This window comes from Anomaloglossus baeobatrachus, chromosome 7 (assembly GCF_048569485.1).
Source record: "Anomaloglossus baeobatrachus isolate aAnoBae1 chromosome 7, aAnoBae1.hap1, whole genome shotgun sequence".
Taxonomy (NCBI): Eukaryota; Metazoa; Chordata; class Amphibia; order Anura; family Aromobatidae; genus Anomaloglossus; species Anomaloglossus baeobatrachus.
The window spans coordinates 151,898,683-151,920,746 of NC_134359.1; the positions used below are offsets into that span (position 1 = coordinate 151,898,683).

At 48.5% G+C, this 22,064-nt stretch overlaps 1 protein-coding gene across 2 annotated transcripts in view; it reads right to left on the reverse strand.

Moving 5' to 3' along the window:
* HIBCH (3-hydroxyisobutyryl-CoA hydrolase) overlaps positions 1 to 22,064 on the reverse strand; it is a 787,172-nt gene that overhangs the window by 35,018 nt on the left and 730,090 nt on the right. For both annotated transcript variants that reach the window (XM_075319035.1, XM_075319034.1), the window contains exon 13: positions 20,786 to 20,819. In XM_075319035.1, coding sequence (XP_075175150.1) covers positions 20,786 to 20,819 — 34 coding nt within the window. The remainder of the gene's footprint in view (positions 1 to 20,785; positions 20,820 to 22,064) is intronic.

Consider the following 22,064-nt stretch of genomic DNA (forward strand, 5'->3'; position numbering starts at 1 on the left):
ATTACTGTAAAAACATAGCTAAAAACCTATAAAGGACACAACAAATAAAACTTGAAACCATGTTACAAGAAATATTAATTATCTAAAATATAAATAGCATTTAGACACTAAAAACATATATGAATATAAAATACTAGAAGGTGGCCCGATTCTACGCATCGGGTATTCTAGAATTTACGTATTCTGTAGTTAATGTATGATTTTTGTTTATATATATATATATATATATATATATAGATGTTGTTGTGTGTAGTTACCAAGTGTTTGTGTAGGGGCTGTACATGTTCTGGTTGTTGTCTGGGTGTAGCGGGGGGTGAGAGCGGTGTTGTTTGTGTGTTGCGTTGTGTGTCGTTATTTGTGGAACGCTGTGTGTCTGTATCGTTGTGTATGTGTGTTGCGCGGTTTGTGTGGGTGTGTGTGTGTTTTGGGGGGAGGTATGTTTTGTGCAATGTGTGGGTTGTGCGGTATGTGCGTATATTTGTGTGTGCCGCGGTGTTTGTGTGTTGGGTGTTGTGTGTCTGCGGCGTTGTCTGTGTGTGTGGGTGTCTGTGTAGGGCGGTGTTTGTGGTTCCCAGTGTGTGTGTGGTGTGTTGTGCAGTGCGTGTGTGGCAGTGTGTGTGTGTGTTTTGGGGGGAGGTGTGCACCCCCCATCGTGGTCCATCCCCCATCGTGCTCCATCCCCCATGCTGCGCACCCCCCATCGTGCTCCATCCCCACTCCCCATTGTGCTCCATCCTCCATGCTGCGCATTCCCCATCGTGCTCCATCCCCCATGCTGCGCATTCCCCATCGTGCTCCATCCCCCATGCTGCGCACTCCCCATCGTGCTCCATCCCCCATGCTGCGCACTCCCCATCGTGCTCCATCCCCCATGCTGCGCACCCCCCATCGTGCTCCATCCCCCATGCTGCGCACACCCCATCGTGCTCCATCCCCCATGCTGCGCACTCCCCATAGTGCTCCATCCCCCATGCTGCGCACTCCCCATCGTGCTCCATCCCCCATGCTGCGCACTCCCCATCGTGCTCCATCCCCCATGCTGCGCACTCCCAAACGTGCTCCATCACCCATGCTGCGCACTCCCCATCGTGCTCCATCCCCCATGCTGCGCACCCCCCATCGTGCTCCATCCCCCATGCTGCGCACCCCCCATCGTGCTCCATCCCCCATGCTGCGCACTCCCCATCGTGCTCCATCCCCCATGTTGTGCACCCCCCATCGTGCTCCATCCCCCATGCTGTGCACCCCCCATCGTGCTCCACAGTCACACATCAGACAGTAAACACGCACACGTCTGATCGCATACACACACACACCCCACTTCTCCCTGTGCCCACCGGTGGGCGGTCCCAGCAGCTGTGCTGCACGCCGTGCTCCTCGGCCGACACTCACAGATCCGATCGCATACACTCACAGACACACACACACTCACACACATCCGATCGCATACACACACACACTCACACACATCCGATCACATACACACACACACACACTGACGATATCGCACATACGCGCTGACACACTCACAACATCCGGAGATACCACATGCTTCCGGCCATGTGATCCTCCGGCAGGTCCTGGAAGATCACTGCACAGTATCGCCGCCGAGAAGCAAGTGATATCACGGGATGTTGTGAGTATGTGGATGCGATCTGATGTGTGTGTGAGGTGTGTGAGAGAGTGAGTGTGATCTGATGTGTGTGTGTGTGTCTGTTCTTATGTGTGTGTGAGGTGTGTGTGTTCCGCCGCTGCAGGACGTGGATGCGATCTGATGTGTGTGTGAGGTGTGTGTGTTCCGCCGCTGCAGGACGTGGATGCAATCTGATGTGTGTGTGAGGTGTGTGTGTTCCGCCGCTGCAGGACGTGGATGCGATCTGATATGAGTGTGAAAGTGTGAGTGTGCGTGTGAGTGTGAGTCTGAGTGTGCGTGTGAGTCTGAGTGTGAGTGTGCGTGTGAGTCAGAGTGTGAGTATAAGTGTGAGTGTGCGTGTGAGTGTGCGTGTGAGTCTGAGTGTGTGTGAGTGAGTGTGCGTGTGAGTCTGAGTGTGTGTGTGAGTCTGAGTGTGCGTGTGAGTCTGAGTGTGCGTGTGAGTGTGCATGTGAGTGTGCGTGTGAGTGTGCGTGTGCATGTGAGTCTAAGTGTGCGTGTGAGTGTGCGTGTGAGTGAGCGTGTGAGTCTGAGTGTGCGTGTGAGTCTGAGTCTGAGTGTGCATGTGAGTGTGCGTGTGAGTGTGCGTGTGAGTCTGAGTGTGCGTGTGAGAGTGCGTGTGAGTGTGCGTGTGAGTCTGAGTGTGCGTGTGAGTGTGCATGTGAGTGTGAGTCTGCGTGTGAGTGTGCGTGTGAGTGTGCGTCTGAGTGTGCGTGTGTGTCTGAGTGTGCGTGTGAGTGTCCGGGTGAGTGTGCGTGTGAGTCTGAGTGTGCGTGTGAGTGTGCGTGTGAGTCTGAGTGTGCGTGTGAGTGTGCGTGTGAGTCTGAGTGTGCGTGTGTGTGTGAGTGTGCGTGTGAGTAGGCGTGTGAGTGTGCGTGTGAGTCTGAGTGTGCGTGTGAGTGTGCGTGTGAGTGTGCGTGTGAGTCTGAGTGTGCATTTGAGTGTGCATGTGAGTGTGCATGTGAGCCTGAGTGTGAGTGTGCGTGTGAGTCTGAGTGTGCGTGTGAGTGTGCATGTGCATGTGAGTGTGAGTCTGCGTGTGAGTGTGCGTGTGAGTGTGCATGTGCGTCTGAGTGTGCGTGTGTGTCTGAGTGTGCGTGTGAGTGTGCGTGTGAGTCTGAGTGTGCGTGTGAGTGTGCGTGTGAGTCTGAGTGTGCGTGTGAGTGTGAGTGTGCGTGTGAGTGTGCGTGTGAGTCTGAGTGTGCGTGTGAGTGTGAGAGTGCGTGTGAGTGTGCGTGTGAGTGTGCGTGTGAGTCTGAGTGTGCGTGTGAGTGTGCATGTGCATGTGAGTGTGAGTCTGCGTGTGAGTGTGCGTGTGTGTGTGCGTGTGCGTCTGAGTGTGCGTGTGTGTCTGAGTGTGAGTGTGCGGGTGAGTGTGCGTGTGAGTCTGAGTGTGCGTGTGAGTGTGTGTGTGAGTCTGAGTGTGCGTGTGAGTGTGCGTGTGAGTGTGTGTGAGTGTGCGTGTGAGTGTGCGTGTGAGTCTGAGTGTGCGTGTGAGTGTGTGTGTGAGTGTGCGTGTGCATGTGAGTGTGCATGTGAGTGTGCATGTGAGTGTGCATGTGAGCCTGAGTCTGAGTGTGAGTGTGCGTGTGAGTCTGAGTGTGCGTGTGAGTGTGCATGTGCATGTGAGTGTGAGTCTGCGTGTGAGTGTGCGGGTGAGTGTGAGCCTGAGTCTGAGTGTGAGTGTGCGTGTGAGTCTGAGTGTGCGTGTGAGTGTGCGTGTGCGTCTGAGTGTGCATGTGTGTCTGAGTGTGCGTGTGAGTGTGCGGGTGAGTGTGCGTGTGAGTCTGAGTGTGCGTGTGAGTGTGCGTGTGAGTCTGAGTGTGAGCCTGAGTCTGAGTGTGAGTCTGAGTGTGCGTGTGAGTCTGAGTGTGCGTGTGAGTCTGAGTGTGCGTGTGAGTGTGGGTCTGAGTGTGCATGTGAGTGTGCGCGTGAGTGTGCGCGTGAGTCTGAGTGTGAGTGTGCATGTGAGTGTGCATGTGAGTCTGAGTGCGTGTGAGTGCGCGTGTGAGTCTGAGTATGAGTGTGAGTATGAGTGTGAGTGTGCGTGTGAGTCTGAGTGTGAGTGTGAGTGTGCGTGTGAGCCTGAGTGTGAGTCTGAGTGTGCGTGCGAGTGTGCGTGCGAGTGTGCGTGTGAGTGTGCGTGAGTGTGCATGAGTCTGAGTGTGCGTGTGAGTGTGCGTGTGAGTGTGCGTGTGAGTCTGAGTGTGCGTGTGAGTGTGCGTGTGAGTCTGAGTGTGCGTGTGAGTCTGAGTGTGCGTGTGAGTGTGCGTGTGCGTGTGAGTCTGAGTGTGAGTGTGCATGTGAGTGTGCGTGTGCTTGTGAGTCTGAGTGTGAGTCTGAGTGTGAGTCTGAGTGTGCTTGTGAATCTGAGTGTGAGTCTGAGTGTTAGTCTGAGTGTGCGTGTGAGTGTGCGTGTGCTTGTGAGTCTGAGTGTGAGTCTGAGTGTGAGTTTGAGTGTGCTTGTGAATCTGAGTGTGAGTCTGAGTGTTAGTCTGAGTGTGCGTGTGAGTGTGCGTGTGCTTGTGAGTCTGAGTGTGAGTCTGAGTGTGAGTCTGAGTGTGCGTGTGAGTGAGCGTGTGAGTGTGCGTGTGCGTCTGCATGTGAGTGTTAGTGTGAGTCTGAGTGTGCGTGTGAGTGTGAGTCTGAGTGTGTGTGTGTGTGAGTGTACGTGTGAGTGTGCGTGTGAGTATGCGTGTGAGTCTGAGTGTGCGTGTGAGTCTGAGTGTGAGTGAGTGTGAGTCTGTGTGTGTGAGTCTGAGTGTGCGTGTGAGTCTGAGTGTGAGTGTGAGTCTGAGTGTGCGTGTGAGTGTGCGTCTGTGTCTGAGTGTGCGTGTGCATGTGAGTCTGAGTGTGCGTGTGAGTCTGAGTGTGAATCTGCGTGTGAGTGTGCGTGTGAGTGTGCGTGTGAGTGTGCGTGTGAATCTGATTGTGCGTGTGAGTGTGAGTGTGCATGTGAGTGTGCGTGTGAGTCTGAGTGTGCGTGTGCATGTGAGTGTGCGTGTGAGTCTGAATGAGCGTGTGCGTGTGAGTCTGAGTGAGTGTGCGTGTGAGTGTGCGTGTGAGTGTGCATGTGAGTCTGAGTGTGCGTGTGAGTCTGAATGTGCGTGTGAGTCTGAGTGTGAGTCTGAGTGAGTGTGCGTGTGAGTGTGCGTGTGAGTGTGCATGTGAGTGTGCGTGTGAGTCTGAGTGTGCGTGTGAGTCTGAATGTGCGTGTGCGTGAGTCTGAGTGTGAGTCTGAGTGTGAGTGTGTGTGTGTGTCTGAGTGTGCAAGTGAGTCTGAGTGTGAGTGTGCGTGTGAGTCTGAGTGAGTGTGCGTGTGAGTGTGCGTGTGAGTGTGCATGTGAGTCTGAGTGTGAGTCTGAGTGTGCATGTGAGTGTGCGTGTGAGTCTGAGTGTGCGTGTGAGTCTGAGTATGAGTGTGAGTCTGAGTGTGAGTCTGAATGTGCGTGTGAGTCTGAGTGTGAGTGTGAGTGTGCGTCTGAGTGTGCGTGTGTCTGAGTGTGCGTGTGCAAGTGAGTCTGAGTGTGAGTGTGAGTCTGAGTGTGCGTGTGAGTCTGAGTGTGAGTGTGTGTGAGTCTGAGTGTGAGTGTGCGTGTGAGTCTGAGTGTGAGTGTGTGTCTGAGTGTGCGTGTGAGTCTGAGTGTGAGTGTGTGTGTGAGTCTGAGTGTGAGTGTGCGTGTGAGTGTGCGTGTGAGTCTGAGTGTGAGTCTGTGTGTGAGTGTGCGTGTGAGTGTGCGTGTGAGTGTGCGTGTGAGTCTGAGTGTGAGTGTGAGTCTGAGTGTGCGTGTGAGTGTGCGTCTGTGTCTGAGTGTGCGTGTGCATGTGAGTCTGAGTGTGCGTGTGAGTCTGAGTGTGAATCTGCGTGTGAGTGTGCGTGTGAGTGTGCGTGTGAGTGTGCGTGTGAATCTGATTGTGCGTGTGAGTGTGAGTGTGAGTGTGCATGTGAGTGTGCGTGTGAGTCTGAGTGTGCGTGTGCATGTGAGTGTGCGTGTGAGTCTGAATGAGCGTGTGCGTGTGAGTCTGAGTGAGTGTGCGTGTGAGTGTGCGTGTGAGTGTGCATGTGAGTCTGAGTGTGCGTGTGAGTCTGAATGTGCGTGTGAGTCTGAGTGTGAGTCTGAGTGAGTGTGCGTGTGAGTGTGCGTGTGAGTGTGCATGTGAGTGTGCGTGTGAGTCTGAGTGTGCGTGTGAGTCTGAATGTGCGTGTGCGTGAGTCTGAGTGTGAGTCTGAGTGTGAGTGTGTGTGTGTGTCTGAGTGTGCAAGTGAGTCTGAGTGTGAGTGTGCGTGTGAGTCTGAGTGAGTGTGCGTGTGAGTGTGCGTGTGAGTGTGCATGTGAGTCTGAGTGTGAGTCTGAGTGTGCATGTGAGTGTGCGTGTGAGTCTGAGTGTGCGTGTGAGTCTGAGTATGAGTGTGAGTGTGAGTGTGAGTCTGAGTGTGCGTGTGTCTGAGTGTGCGTGTGCAAGTGAGTCTGAGTGTGAGTGTGAGTCTGAGTGTGCGTGTGAGTCTGAGTGTGAGTGTGTGTGAGTCTGAGTGTGAGTGTGCGTGTGAGTCTGAGTGTGAGTGTGTGTCTGAGTGTGCGTGTGAGTCTGAGTGTGAGTGTGTGTGTGAGTCTGAGTGTGAGTGTGCGTGTGAGTGTGCGTGTGAGTCTGAGTGTGAGTCTGTGTGTGAGTGTGCGTGTGAGTGTGCGTGTGAGTGTGCGTGTGAGTCTGAGTGTGCGTGTGTGTCTGAGTGTGCGTGTGCGTGTGAGTCTGAGTGTGCGTGTGAGTGTGCATGTGTGTGTGTGTGAGTCTAAGTGTGAGTCTATGTGTGAGTGTGCGTGTGAGTGTGAGTGTGCGTGTGAGTCTGAGTGTGCGTGTGAGTGTGCGTGTGAGTGTGCGTGTGAGTGTGCGTGTGAGTCTGAGTGTGAGTGTGCGTGTGAGTGTGCGTGTGAGTGTGCGTGTGAGTCTGAGTGTGAGTCTGCGTGTGAGTCTGCGTGTGAGTCTGCGTGTGAGTCTGCGTGTGAGTCTGAGTCTGCGTGTGAGTGTGTGATTCTGAGTCTGAGTGTGTTTGTGTGTGAGTGTGCGTGTGAGTGTGAGTATGAGTGTCAGTCTGAGTGTGAGTGTGAGTGTGTGAGTCTGAGTGTGTGAGTCTGAGTGTGTGAGTCTGAGTGTGAGTAAGTGTGTGTGAAAGTGTGTGAGTCTGAGTGTGTGTGAAAGTGTGTGAGTCTGAGTGTGTGTGAAAGTGTGTGAGTCTGAGTGTGTGTGAAAGTGTGTGAGTCTGAGTGTGTGTGAAAGTGTGAGTCTGAGTGTGAGTGAAAGTGTGTGAGTCTGAGTGTGAGTGAAAGTGTGTGAGTCTGAGTGAAAGTGTGTGAGTCTGAGTGAAAGTGTGTGAGTCTGTGTGTCTGTTCTTATGTGTGTGCGTGTGTGTGTGTTCCGCCGCTGCAGGACCTTGATGCGCTCACCTCGGGGCGAGAAGCCATTCCGTGTGGGGGGCGGAGCCTGGGCGAGCGGCCAATCCGTGCGGGGGGGACAGAGACAGACAGAATAAGGCAATTATATATATAGACTAGAAGGTGGCCCGATTCTACGCATCGGGTGTTCTAGAATTTACGTATTGTGCAGTTCATGTATGATTTTTGTTATATATATATATATATATATATATAAGTTGTTGTGTGTAGTTACCAAGTGTTTGTGTAGGGCGCTGTACATGTTCTGGGTGTTGTCTGGGTGTGGCGGGGGGTGAGAGCGGTGTTGTATGTGTGTTGCGTGTGTTGCGTTGTTTGTGGAGCGCTGTGTGTCTGTAGCGTTGTGTGTGTGTGTGTGTGTTGCGCGGTTTGTGTGGGTGTGGTGTGTTTTGGGGGAGGTATGTTTTGTGCAATGTGTGTGTTGTGCGGTATGTGCGTATATTTATGTATGCCGCGGTGTTTGTGTGTTGGTTGTTGTGTGTGTGCAGCGTTGTCTGTGTGTGTGGGTGTCTGTGTATGGCGGTGTTTGTGGTTCCCAGTGTGTGTGTGGTGTATTGTGTGTGTGTGTGTGTTGGGGGGAGGTGTGCACCTCCCATCGTGCTCCATCCCCCATGCTGCGCACCCCCCATCGTGCTCCATCCCCCATGCTGTGCACCCCCCATCGTGCCCCATCCCCCATGCTGCCCACCCCCCATCGTGCTCCATCCCCTATGCTGCGCACCCCCCATCGTGCTCCATCCCCCATGCTGCGCACCCCCCATCGTGCTCCATCCACCATGCTGCGCACTCCCCATCGTGCTACATCCCCCATGCTGCGCACTCCCCATCGTGCTACATCCCCCATGCTGCGCACTCCCCATCGTGCTACATCCCCCATGCTGCGCACCCCCCATCGTGCTACATCCCCCATCGTGCTCCATCCCCCATGCTGTGCACTCCCCATCGTGCTCCATCCTCCATGCTGCGCACCCCCCCCATCGTGCTCCATCCCCCATGCTGTGCACTCCCCATCGTGCTACATCCCCCATGCTGCGCACTCCCCATCGTGCTACATCCCCCATGCTGCGCACCCAACATCGTGCTCCATCCACCATGCTGCGCACTCCCCATCGTGCTACATCCCCCATGCTGCGCACTCCCCATCGTGCTACATCCCCCATGCTGCGCACTCCCCATCGTGCTACATCCCCCATGCTGCGCACCCCCCATCGTGCTACATCCCCCATCGTGCTCCATCCCCCATGCTGTGCACTCCCCATCGTGCTCCATCCTCCATGCTGCGCACCCCCCCATCGTGCTCCATCCCCCATGCTGTGCACTCCCCATCGTGCTACATCCCCCATGCTGCGCACTCCCCATCGTGCTACATCCCCCATGCTGCGCACCCCCCATCGTGCTCCATCCGCCATGCTGCGCACTCCCCATCGTGCTACATCCCCCATGCTGCGCACTCCCCATCGTGCTACATCCCCCATGCTGTGCACCCCCATCGTGCTCCATCCGCCATGCTGCGCACTCCCCATCGTGCTACATCCCCCATGCTGCGCACTCCCCATCGTGGTACATCCCCCATGCTGCGCACTCCCCATCGTGCTACATCCCCCATGCTGCGCACCCCCCATCGTGCTACATCCCCCATCGTGCTACACCCCCCATCGTGCTCCATCTGCCATGCTGCGCACTCCCCATCGTGCTACATCCCCCATGCTGCGCACTCCCCATCGTGGTACATCCCCCATGCTGCGCACCCCCCATCGTGCTCCATCCCCCATGCTGCGCACCCCCCATCGTGCTACATCCCCCATCGTGCTCCATCCCCCATGCTATAAAAGTTCTCCTATTATACTCAGAGAGGAGTATAATAGGAGGACTGTAATAGGAGGAGTAGTCCTGGGGGGAGAGGAGTATAATGCCGGCTCCCTGCACATGTGTACCGGGAGCCGGTGTACGCTGGTAACTATGATACACATCGGGTAACTAAGGGACCTTAGTTACCCGATGTGTATAATGGTTACCAGCGTTCACCGGCTCCGTCACGATCCCAGCAGCGCAAGGTTATGTCTGGCGATGCGTGCGGAGGGCCGGGGCGAGCAGCCAATCCATGCGGAGGGCGGGGCCAGGCCGAGGCGAGCGACCAATCCGTGGGGGGGCGGACTAGAGGCGAGGCGAGCAGCCAATCCGTGCGGGGGGCTGGGCCATGGCGAGCCCAGCGGCCAATCAGCTTTGTGTCACCGTAAGGACACAATTTTGGAGCAAGACAGACAGACAGACAGAATAAGGCAATTATATATATAGATAAGATAAATATATAAACAAGTAACCAGATAGCATTTAATAAAATAGATCGGTGACCTTATTGAGGCCTCGGGGTTTTAAAGTGTTGAGTTTATAAATCCAGTACGTTTCTTTCTTATTAAGAACCTCTATCCGATTTGATATGTATGGGGGTATATATTTTATAGGGATGACCTTTAATTTTTTTGTCATGATATAGACACACTGTGATTGTGATAAGCGTTATATTGGGAGAACCACCCAGGCACTACATAACAGAATTAACTCCCACAGACACAATATTAAAGTGGGTTTTATGCTTCATGGACTATCCCGACATACTACTCTATATCATGACAAAAAAATTATACTAAAGGTCACCCCTATAGAATATATACCCCCATACATATCAAATCGGATAGAGGTTCTTAATAAGAAAGAAACGTACTGGATTTATAAACTCAACACGTGAAAACCCCGAGGCCTCAATGAGGTCATCGATCTATTTTATTAAATGCTATCTGGTTACTTGTTTATATATTTATCTTATATTTATATTCATATATGTTTTTAGTGTCTAAATGCTATTTATATTTTAGATAATTAATATATCTTGTAACATGGTTTCAAGTTTTATTTGTTGTGTCCTTTATAGGTTTTTTGCTATGTTTTTATGCTTTTACATTTATTGTTGTTTATCCATATTTATAAGTCTTCTTGGGACACAGATTCATATTTGTTCTTTCTGTCAGCAGTAATTGCCTCGAACACAAAATACTTCCCCCCCCTTCTTTTTTGGGTGCTTCTGTCTTAAATAATTTTTAATACATATATATATATATATATATATATATATATATATATATATATATATTCACTTTTTTCGAGTCATTAGCAGACATACTATCTGGTATTTGTATTACCTACCCCTTAATTGTCACTGTTTTTTATACTCCGGTTCTTCATTCTATCAGTTTGCAGTAGTGGTACGTTTCTTTGATCCCCGGTGTCACTGGTAACTCACTACGGGGGATCGCATTTTTACCCTGGGGACATACGGGTTTTCCTTTCCTTGGTCTCTGTCTTTCCCATCCATACTAATCCTACATTTTAGTATATACCATTTGATCTGACGCTTTGCATGTGTTTGCCTTTCTTTTTCTTTATGTGTTCTTTCTATTTTTTTCCCCCGGCTATTATGTATGGTCAGTTTTACAAGGTCTGATTAGTGCACATTCACTGTTTTTTGGTTACACGTCTCACTTCCATTCACTCGGTTCAAAAGCTTTACACTTGCTCTTTGTCTCTGAACAGCGCAAGCGCCATAACTTTTTTTCCCACGGTCCTGAACTCACTTCACCTCTTTGGGTCGGCCACTTGCTTTCTCCGCATGCGGAGTGGCTTTTTTCCTACGCTCATGAACTTTCTTGAACTCACTCACTATATCATGGTCTTGAGCGGTTCCCTGATTCTTGGATTTTATGTCTCATCTTTATTACATTTTTCTATCTGGAACATTGGTTGTGTTTTTTTCCTCTTCACCTTTTCACTGATTCAGGGGATTTTGACTGTTTCTTTTTCCTCCTTCACCCTGAAACAGTATATGCTTTGTTGGATGTGTGGTTTCGTGCTTCCACTTATCTATCTCATATTCTCTTGGTCTCCAGCACTGACATGTTTAGGAGAGTTCTAGGCTCATCTCATATGTCCGTGTTGCACATACGTATTTTTTATTGAGAGATCATCATGATTACACATAGATTTGCTATTTTTGGTGTTTTTTATTTTGATTAATTTCATTACATCACGATCCGAGATATGTGTTATTTCTATTATATTTGACTTTATTTTTCACATCATTCATGAAGTTACTTGTATTGCATCATGCTTCACTGCAATGCACCCTTTCCCGCCCATTTTTTTCTATCAGGGGCGGTCTTGTGATGTCATCAAATGTATTTATATTGTGTTCGTCTCCATTATGGTAGATTTGATGTGTTCTTGTGCCTGACGGTCCTGAGGAAGGGAGCTGAGACTCCAGAAACGCGTAGATCTGTGCAAAATAAAGATCCATTAATCTGAAAACCTGAGAAGTGATCATTGGCACGGCGTATGAAAACCCTATTTTCTTGTTTTGTTCTCTGTTATCTGCCGTTTGGGTTGCTGCTGCCTTGATCCAAGTTTTCCATGCCTTTACAGTAGTTGTGACTTTCACAACTTCATCAGGTGAGTATTATTGCTCCCTGTCCCTACCCCGTGTGTTATTGGGGTAAGACCCTATTGTGCTTCTCCAGAGATCTCTACTCAGTGACTTCCTCCTGTCATTCTATTGAGTCAGAAGAAAATATGCAAATTGGAGCCTGCAGAGAGTCTAAGGAGAGGGAATTAAGCTTGGTCTACCTGCTTGTCTCTGTCTATACTGCAATTTAATAGGCCATGTATTGATTCAGTGTTTCAGATACAAAAATTAATTTCTTAAAGGTGTGAGGTAGCAGCGTTGCTCGGGCAAAAATGTGAGGCAGTGAGGCAGCAGTGTGTTTACACCAACAGTCTATTTATTGTTGCACCATAAATAGATCCAATTTCCCACAGTCAAAGTCTCTTCCGGAGCACAGCCGGTGCATATAGACAAATCCTTTGTATCAAAAGTCTTGTTACCTTAGGGTTCTCCTAGGCTCACACTCCTGGCCTGTGTTCACTCCACACAGAGCCAGCTCAACTCACACAGCATGTGTTAGCTTCAACAAGCCTGGCTCTCAACTGAGACACACCCTGATGTGCTCTGCAAGATTTAAACTAAAATGCTGGACATGAGGATTGCTACAAAACCTGGACTGGGAGGAGGGAGCTGTCTCCCAGTTACCCTTTGTGCTATACTCCCCATAATAGCTATAGCAAACCCAGAGGGTTTCCAGACACATTCTGAGGGACACATAGCGGTCTTCAAATATTACTCCTGTCACTGCCTCACATATCCCCCCCCCCTCAGTTAAAACGGGCGGGGTTGAACATTCGCCAACATACAGGGGGGCCCTGGAGAGGGCATCCGCATTGCCCTGCAACTTACCAGCCCGGTGTTCCACAGAAAAGTGAAAGTTCTGCAAGGAGAGAAACCACCTGGTGACTCTAGCATTTCTCTCCTTGGCAGTCCTCATCCAGACCAAAGGGGAGTGGTCTGTCACTAGGCGAAAGTGTCGCCCCAGAAGGTAGTAGCGTAGGGATTCCAGGGCCCATTTTATGGCCAGGCACTCCTTCTCCACTATGCTATAGTTCTTCCCTGCCGGCGTGAGTTTTCTACTCAAATAGGTGACCAGGTGCTCTTCTCCATCTACCTCCTGGGACAGAACTGCACCGAGACCCACCTCAGAGGCATCTGCCTGCACTATAAACTCCTTTGAAAGTCAGGGTTGACAAGGACAGGCTGACCACATAGGAGACAACCTTTAGCGCCTGAAAGGCTTCCTCTGCTTGTGTATTCCAGTGGACCATGACCGACTTCTTCCCTTTTAAGAGATCGGTCAAAGGCGCCGACCTTCCAGCAAAATTGGGTATGAATCGTCGGTAATACCCCATTATACCCAGAAAGGCTCTTACCTGTTTTGTGGTATGGGGATGAGGCCAGTTTTGAATGGCTTCGATTTTGTTTACTTGTGGCTTGATAACCCCTTGGCCTATCACATACCCCAAGTAACGGGCTTCTTTGAGACCCATAGCACATTTGTTTGGATTTGCTGTCAGACCAGCAGCTCTGAGCGAATCCACTACCGCTTGTACCTGAGATAGGTGGGTGCTCCAGTCACTGCTATAGATGATGATGTCATCCACATATGCAGAGGCATACGGTTGATGGGGTTCTAACACTATGTCCATTAATCTCTGAAACGTGGCCGGAGCCCCATGTAAACCAAATAGCAAGACGACATAGTGATAGAGCCCCCCTGGCATGACAAAAGCGGTCTTTTCTTTTGCCGCCTCTGTCAGCGGCACCTGCCAGGACCCTTTAGTGAGATCGAGAGTCGTGAAGTACCTGGCCCGTCCCAGTCTATCAGCTCGTCGACCCTGGGCATGGGATACATATCAAATTTCGAAACCTCATTTAATTTTCGGAAGTCATTACAGAATCTTAAAGAACCGTCTGGTTTCGGGATCAGCACAGTGGGACTGGCCCATTCGCTCGTGGATTTTTCAATAACCCCTAGTTGGAGCATCTTTTTTACCTCCTCCGCAATGGCTTGCCTACGAGCCTCTGGTACCCAGTATGGCCTCAGGCGTACCCTTACTTGAGGCTCGGTGACAATATCATGGTGGATTACGGTTGTTCGACCGGGTAGGCTTGAGAACACATTCGTATTCCGCTGTACTAACCTCCGAGACTCCCGTCTCTGCTGTTTTGAGAGAGAATCCCCTATCCTCACTCCCAATTCATCATCAGGGGACTCCTCCTTTGTTGTTGTCAAGGCACCTGAAAAGGTTAGGTCCAACGTTACGTCAGTCACCATACATTCTCTGTCTATCCACGCCTTAAGCAGGTTTACATGGTATATTTGCTCTGGTTTTCTTCTACCTGGTTGATACACCTTATAGTTTACTTCCCCTACTTCCTCCCGGATCTCATAGGGACCTTGCCATTTGGCTAAGAACTTACTTTCTGCAGTAGGTATTAGGACTAAGACACGATCCCCCGGTTTAAAAGACCTGACGGAGGCCTTTCTATTATACTGAGTACTTTGGGCCGCGTGATCATCCAGCAAATGCTCTTTAACAATGGGCATTACTGCCGTGATATGATCCTGCATACCCGTGCTTCTGTGAGGGGTGGGCTCCTGTTCCCAAGTTTCTTTAACAATATCCATCAGTCCTCGCGGATGTCTGCCATACAGTAACTCAAATGGCAAGAACCCGGTGGAAGATTGTGGGACCTCGCGGATAGTGAACATTAAATAGGGCAATAACATGTCCCAATCTTTCCCCTCTTTGGAGACCACCTTTTTCAACATAGCCTTCAGAGTTTTATTGAAACGTTCCACTAGACCATCGGTCTGGGGATGGTACACTGACGTGCGTAGCTGCTTGATCTGAAGGAGTTTGCACAGTTCCTTCGTAATTTTAGACATAAAGGGAGTGCCCTGATCGGTCAGGATTTTTTTGGGTAACCCCACGCGACAGAACATAGCAAACAACTCTCGAGCAATAAGCTTTCGCCGAGGTGTGGCGCATGGGAACGGCCTCCGGATAACGCGTCGCGTAATCCATCACTACCAGAATGTGCTGGTGAGCACGGGCTGATTTTACAATGGGTCCGATCATATCCATAACAATCTGCTCAAAAGGCACATCTATAATGGGTAAAGGTATCAGAGGACTACGGAAACGGTGCGTGGGTGCGGTCAACTGACAAACGGGGCAGGACTCACAGAACCTCTTAATTTCTGCGCCGACCCCTGGCCAGTAAAACTGCTGAAACATGCGTTCCCGCATATTTCTTTTCACCTAGGTGCCCACTCATTAGGTGGTTATGAGCCAATTCCAAGGCATGACGGCGGAACGGCTGAGGGACCACCAACTGTTCCACTATTTCCCCCCGGACTTTATCAACCCAATAGAGCAACTCTCGATTTAGAGCCATGTAGGGAGTTTCCAGCTTGGCACCAGGCCGCTGGGGGACCCCATTAAATGCCTGTATATTTCCACGTCCAGGAGCCAATGTGGGGTCCCGGAGCTGTGCTGTTCCAAAATTATCTGGAGACACGATCAACTCCAGAATTGCCTCGGGTGGCTCAACCTCTCCTGCCATTACCTCTAGGGGGAACCTGGCAGGGTTACACTCTTTCCCTATACTGGTGACCCCTACGGCAGGTATCCCTGAGTCAGGATCGTCCGGCTCAGGGCCTGGTTCTATCATACATCTCGGAGGGCTGGGCCGCCTCCCACATAATGTCCAGAACAGGGGCAAGTCTCTTCCCAAAATAACATCATATGGAAGTCTTTTCATCACTCCCACTTCATGTTGAACCTCTCCACATGAGGTAGCAATGGTGACCCTATCCATAGGGTATTCACGTAGGTCTCCATGTATACAAAGTACCCCTATTTTATGTCCCATGGGGTTTTCCCCAGAGATCAAGGAGGCATGTACAAGAGTCACAACACTTCCTGAGTCCAACAAAGCCTCTGCTGTATAGCCATTAACACGTACTTTGCATAGATGGGGCTCTTCCCTCATAGTAACAGTGGTTACGGCACAAACAGTATGATCATACAATGATTCCCGGCGAGTGTACCGGCAGTCCATGGGTTCTGATGTGAGTGGGCACTGTGCCATCATATGCCCCAGCTAATGGCACCGCCAGCACATAACAGCAGAGGTGTCCCTGTTTCGGGTGTCTGATTTTGGGGAACCGGGACTCCCGCTGACCTTAGTCTGGGGTTTACTCTCTGCCAGGGCTGAAGACGGGGCCGCACCCGAGGAGGGACGGGAGTCTTTCACCAACTGTGAAGGGGACGTATCCCTACGGAGTGCCCGCCGTGAAGCAGAGTCCCGGACCAACTCCTGGGTAGCTGTGTAGCGTTTCAGCAAATTAACTAGTTGGTCTAGGGTACCGGGATCCCCCTGGCCCACCCACCGTTGAATGGGGTCTGGCAAAGTCCGCACAAACCGTTCAATCACCACCCGCTCAATCATCCGTCCGGGGTTCAAGGTCTCCGGCTGGAGCCATTTTTTCACAAGGTCCAGTAAGACATGGGCCTGTGAACGTGCAGGTTTTCCCTCCACAAAGGACCACTGATTCACTCGCTGGGCCCGGAGATAAGTGTTAACCCCCATTCGTGCAAGGATCTCACCTTTCAGTGTGCCATAGTCCTTGGCATCCTCCGTACTGAGATACAGGTAGGCTTTTTGGGGTTCACCTACCAAGAACGTGGCCACGACATCAGTCCAACGGTCGATAGACAATTTCTCTCGCTCAGCGGTCCTCTCAAACACGGAGAGAAAAGCTTCTGGGTCGTCCTCTGCACTCATCTTCGTAAGTGCCGCTCTTACTCTGTCCTGGGCCGCAGGAGGGACTGGATGACTTGGAGTTACCGCTTGGAGTGCATCTCACAGAGCCGCAAGCTGCTGAGTCAGCAAGCTGTTTGTCTCCTGTTGCTGAACTAAGGCCAGCAGAAGCTGGGCATTGGTTTGATGCTGCTGAGCATTAGCCTGTTGCTGGTGAGCATTGGTTTGTGCAAAAGCCTGCTGTAGTTGAGCACTAGACTGGGCCAGCTGCTTTATAAGATCCTCCATGGTGACTGCTGAGTTAAACTGTAACTTTGCATGTTTGATCATAAACATGTGAAAACTGGGTTGTTGCCCCTAGCAACCAGGCTGCAATGCCCGCAAGCTTTGTGGACCCGCCGATCCACCGCAAACAGACAGTAAAAAAAAAAATCTTCTTTTTTTTTTCGGGGAAGTACCTCCTAGGCCATTGCCCGTAGCAACCAGGCTGCCATGCCCGCATTCTCCACCATAATGAGGTAGCAGCGTTGCTTGGGCATAAACGTGAGGCAGTGAGGCAGCAGCATGTTCACACCAACAGTCTATTTATTGCTGCAGCATAAATAGATCCAATTTCCCACAGTCAAAGTCTCTTCCGGAGCATAGCCGATGCATATAGACAAATCCTTGTTACCTTAGGGTTCTCCTAGGCTCACACTCCTGGCCTGTGTTCACTCCACACAGAGCCAGCTCAGCTCACACAGCATGTGCTAGCTTCAAAAAGCCTGGCTCTCAACTGAAACACACCCTGATGTGCTCTGCAAGATTTAAACTAAAATGCTGGACATGAGGATTGCTATAAAACCTGGACTGGGAGGAGGGATCTGTCTCCCCGTTACCCTTTGTGCTATACTCCCCGTAATAGCTATAGCAAACTCAGAGGATTTCCAGACACATTCTGGGGGACACATAGCGGTCTTCAAATATTACCCCTGTCACTGCCTCACAAAGGGTAAAGAGAAAAATAAAGAATCATTAATATGTAAGAACCCTGGTTCTAAAGATTTGAAATGATCTCTCATGCATACAACTGGGTTGTTTTTTTTTTACAAGTGTCTTTGATTACCAAATCTGGAGTTATAACTACCTCTGCATTTGTTGATTCAGGTTCCACTTTAGATCTCATTGACAGTGATTTTGTAATCGAGTGTGGGTATACAGTTTCAACTCTCAGCCTTCCTATTCAAGTATCCACAATTGATAATTCTCCTCTTACCCAAAGTTATGTTACTTTAAAGGTTGATAATGTCAGTATGAGAGTGTGATAATTGCACACAATCTATTTCATTCATGCGGTTTCCTTTCTTACCAACTAAAATTGTGTTGAATATTCCCTGGTAGGTTAAACACAATCCTACCATCAATTGGGAGACTTGTGAGGCTAAGTTTTGGGAAATTTTTGTTTTACCAGTTTAACTAAATCCCTGGCTTCTTTTAGATCTCTTCTTCCAGATTTCATTTAGGATTTTAAGGATGAATGTGAAGTTCTTCATCCTTATAGGTCTTATGATTGTGCTGTCAAATTTATGCAAGCCTAAATCTAGGTTAAAGAGTTTTAACCTCTCTTCCTGAAAGCGATGCCTTCAAAAGAGTACATTCAAAAAAGTCTCACCAAGGGTCACATTAGGCCTTCCACCTCACCAGTCATTGTGAGATTTTTCTTTAAGAAAACATATGGAGGGTTGCATCTGTGTTTGGATTAGAGCAAAATTAATAGGATTACTGTAGGAAATCCTTACCCACTACCTCTTATTCCTGACCTGTTTAATCAACTAGCGGGGGTCAAGTGGTTTTCTAAACTGGATTTGAGAGGACAAATAACCTTATATGTATTTGCCAAGGTGAGAAATGGAAGACTGCCTTCAATACACCTGAGGGTCACTTTAAAACTTTGGTGATGCAGTTCACGGTTTCAGGATTTCATAAATTATATTTTTTCTTTTTTTAGTTGGTAGATTTGTAGTAATATACTTTTATGACATCTTGACTTACTCAGTTTATCATAAGGAGAATCAGGAGCATTTTTGACAGGTACTTCAAACTGTTTGTGACAATCATTTATTTGCCAAGCTAGAGAAGTGTCAATTTGAGGTGCAACAAATTCAGTTTTTGGGTCAATTGGTTTCTGCTAAAGGTTTTCAGATGAATCTCTTTGAGGAACAGGCAGTCTTTGATTGGGTACAACCTACTAACCTTAAAGCTTTGCAGTAGTTCTTAGGTTATTGCTACTTATTATTATAAGTTAATTAAGAACTTTTCAGCTATAGTCAAATCTCTTACTGATGTGACCAAGAAGTGTACTGATTATTTTCTTCTTGGTCTACTGAGACTGCTGATGCCTTTGTGGCTCTTAAAACAGCTTTTTCTAAGCCCCATATCCTGAAAAATGAAAACATTAGGGGTCTCGAAAAATGGTGACAAAAGCAACAGATTTATTTTAACAAAATTCAAAACTGTTTTTTACCACCTAAATGAAAAAAAAAACTATACATGTTTGGTATCTGCATAATTTCACTGACCTGGAAAATCATATTGCCAGGTTAGTTTAACTGTATAGTGAACATGGTAAATAAAAAACAAAACAAAAAAAAAACCAATTGTCGAATTGCACTTTCATTGCAATTTCAATGTTCTTGGATCCCCCCCTTTTCTAGTGCATGTGGTAGAATAAATGGGCTCCTTAAAAAGTACAACTTGTCCATCAAAAAAAACAAGCTCTTAAATGGCTATGTGGACAGAAAGATAAAAAGTTATGGCTCTTGGAGCAAGGGGAGGAAAAACTAAACTGAAAGAAAATCCCCAAAAATCGCAATGCCATGAAGGAGTTACCTGCTGTCAGAGGACCGTCAAGTTAACGAAAGCTTATGTTCTTAAACTATACGCAATGATGAATATATATGTGAAGCAAATGGGAATATATTATCAATATATCTGCTGTATAATAAACAATGGAATTGCAAAAACTACACATTAATCAATAAGTTTAAGACTATGTGCGCACGTTGCGTATTTACATGCAGTTACGCTGCGCTCTGCACTGCAGCGTAACTGCATGCATCCTGCGTCCCCAGCATAATCTATGAAGATTATGCAGCAGCCGTGCACACGTGGCGTTTTAGAGCATAGCGCTCCGGCTGCTGCCCGAAGCGCGCGTTCTAAGAAATGACATGTCACTTCTTTCCTGCGCTTTGCCTGCAGCTCCTTCTCTGTCTATGGGAGGGGCTGCAGTCAGAGCGCATGGAATTGGCTTTTTTTTTTTTTCACTAAGGACTTTTCTGCAGCGATTTGAAGCGCACGTGTGCTGTTCAAATCGCTGCAGAAATTTCTGCAGGGCCAGTACGCAACGTGTGCACATAGCCTTAGGGTGGCTTTACATGCTGCGATATCCGGCCCGATATCGCTAGCATGAGACCCGCCCCATCGTTTGTGCGCAACGGGCATAATGCTGTCCGTAGCACACAAAATCGCGCACTCCCGTCACACGTACTTACATGGCCTACGACGTCGCTGTGACCAGCGAACCACCTCCTTTCTAAGGGGGCGGTCCGTTTGGCGTCACAGCAACGTCACTAAGCGGCCGCCCAATGATAGCGGAGGGGTGGAGATGAGCGGGACGTAACATCCCGCCCACCTCCTTCCTTCCGCATTGTGGCCGGAGGCAGGTAAGGAGATGATCCTTGTTCCTGCGGCGTCACACATAGCGATGTGTGCTGCCGCAGGGACGAGGATCAACTTCGCCTCAGCGACAGCAGCGATAATTGGGAGCGGACCCCCATGTCAACGAGGAGCAATTTTGGACGTTTTTGCAACGATCCAAAATCGCTCCTAGGAGTCACACGCTACGACATCGCTACAGCGGCCGGATGTGCGTCACAAAATCCGTGACCCCCAACGAGATCGCTGTAGTGAAATCGTAGCGTGTAAAGCCCGCTTAAATCAGATCTATACAATTTATGAAATTCACAAACTAACTTCTTTGCTTATTAGTCTTATTAGGTTTTCTAGTTTATAAAGTAAAGTGATGGCATATAGCTAGGGGTGAGTTCATCTGCTAACACTACACAAATACCGAAAATGTAACTTTTTGTAGCATAATGGGTGACCATTGCACTGATGTGAGGATAAAGCTTATATGGGGCAATATTCCAACATTTATTACATGGAAAAAATACAATATCACTAATGATCAAGTAAGATTTAATGTAATAATGCAATCAAAACATTTATTTAACCAATGTCTAAAAAAAATATATGCGGGAATCTATAAAACAAAAAATTATTTACTGGAAAAAGTTGTCAATATTATAGCCAAAATATCTTCAAGTATTGCCACTTTAGTGAAGAAACTTTGTTATTTCAGTAACCACTAGAACATCTTACCTGCTCTTACACCTTCATAAAAATCATGTCCTTTCTACAAAGAGAAAAAGAAGAAAACATGTCAGTTTGTTTGAATACAATTACCTATGGATGTGATGAGACTGTGCTTTCTTTTTTCCTATTTAATTACATAATCTTTAATTAACACTGACATAAGTCAAATAAATTCCCCACACTTTCCCCAAGCCCTACAATGTTGTATAAAAGCCTATAGATATTTCAAAAGAAATACTACAGCTAACTAAACCTTTTCCACTTTTAATATATCAACCAAAACTGAGATAATTTTGAGTGAGGCAAAACAAAAATAACCAAACAAAACCAATGTGGTTGCATAAGCGTAAACATCCTCTAATAACTGGTAATGTGGTTATGTTCAGACTTAGTCAATCACATTTATAATCAAGTTAATCAGTGGTCAGTGCACAGGTGCCATCATATAAAGGTATTCTGATTAACCCAATATGAAGTTTAGCTGTTCTAGTAGGATTTTCCTGACATTGTCTTAGTTACATTTTACAGCAAAAAACATGCTCCATAAACAGCTTAAAACACAGCAAAGGTATCTCCATGTTGAAGTTATCAGTCAACAGAAGGGAACAAAATAAATTTCAAGGCATTACATATACCATGCAAAACTGTGAAGACCAGGCCCATATTTTTTTAATTTTTTTTTAAATGCGGAATCAGCTGTGTCAAGATAGGGGGAAACATGGCAGTATGGGGGAAACATGGAAGTTTGGGGAAAACATGGCAGCATGGGGGAAAACATGGAAGGATAAGGGATACATGGAAGGATGGGGGAAAACATTCAAGGATGGGGGAAAACATGGCAGGATGGGGGAAACATGGCAGCATGAGGGAAAACAGGCAAGGATGGATGGGGAAAACATGGCAAGATGGGAAAACATGGCAGGATGGGAAAAACATGGCAGGATGGGGAAAACATGGCAGGATGGGGAAAACATGGAAGGATGGGGAAAACATGGAAGGATGGGGGAAAACATAGCAGTCAACAGAAGGGAAGAAAATAAATTTCAAGGCATTACATATACCATGCAAAACTGTGAGACCAGGCCCGGATTGTTTTTTTTTTAAATGCGGCAGCGGCTGTGTCAATGTGGGGGGGGAAACATGGCAGTATGGGGGAAAACATGGAAGTTTGGGGAAAACATGGAAGGATGGGGGAAACATGCAAGGATGGGGAAACATGCAAGGATGGGGGAAACATGCAATGATGGGGAAAATATGCAAGGATGGGGGAAAACATGCAAGGATG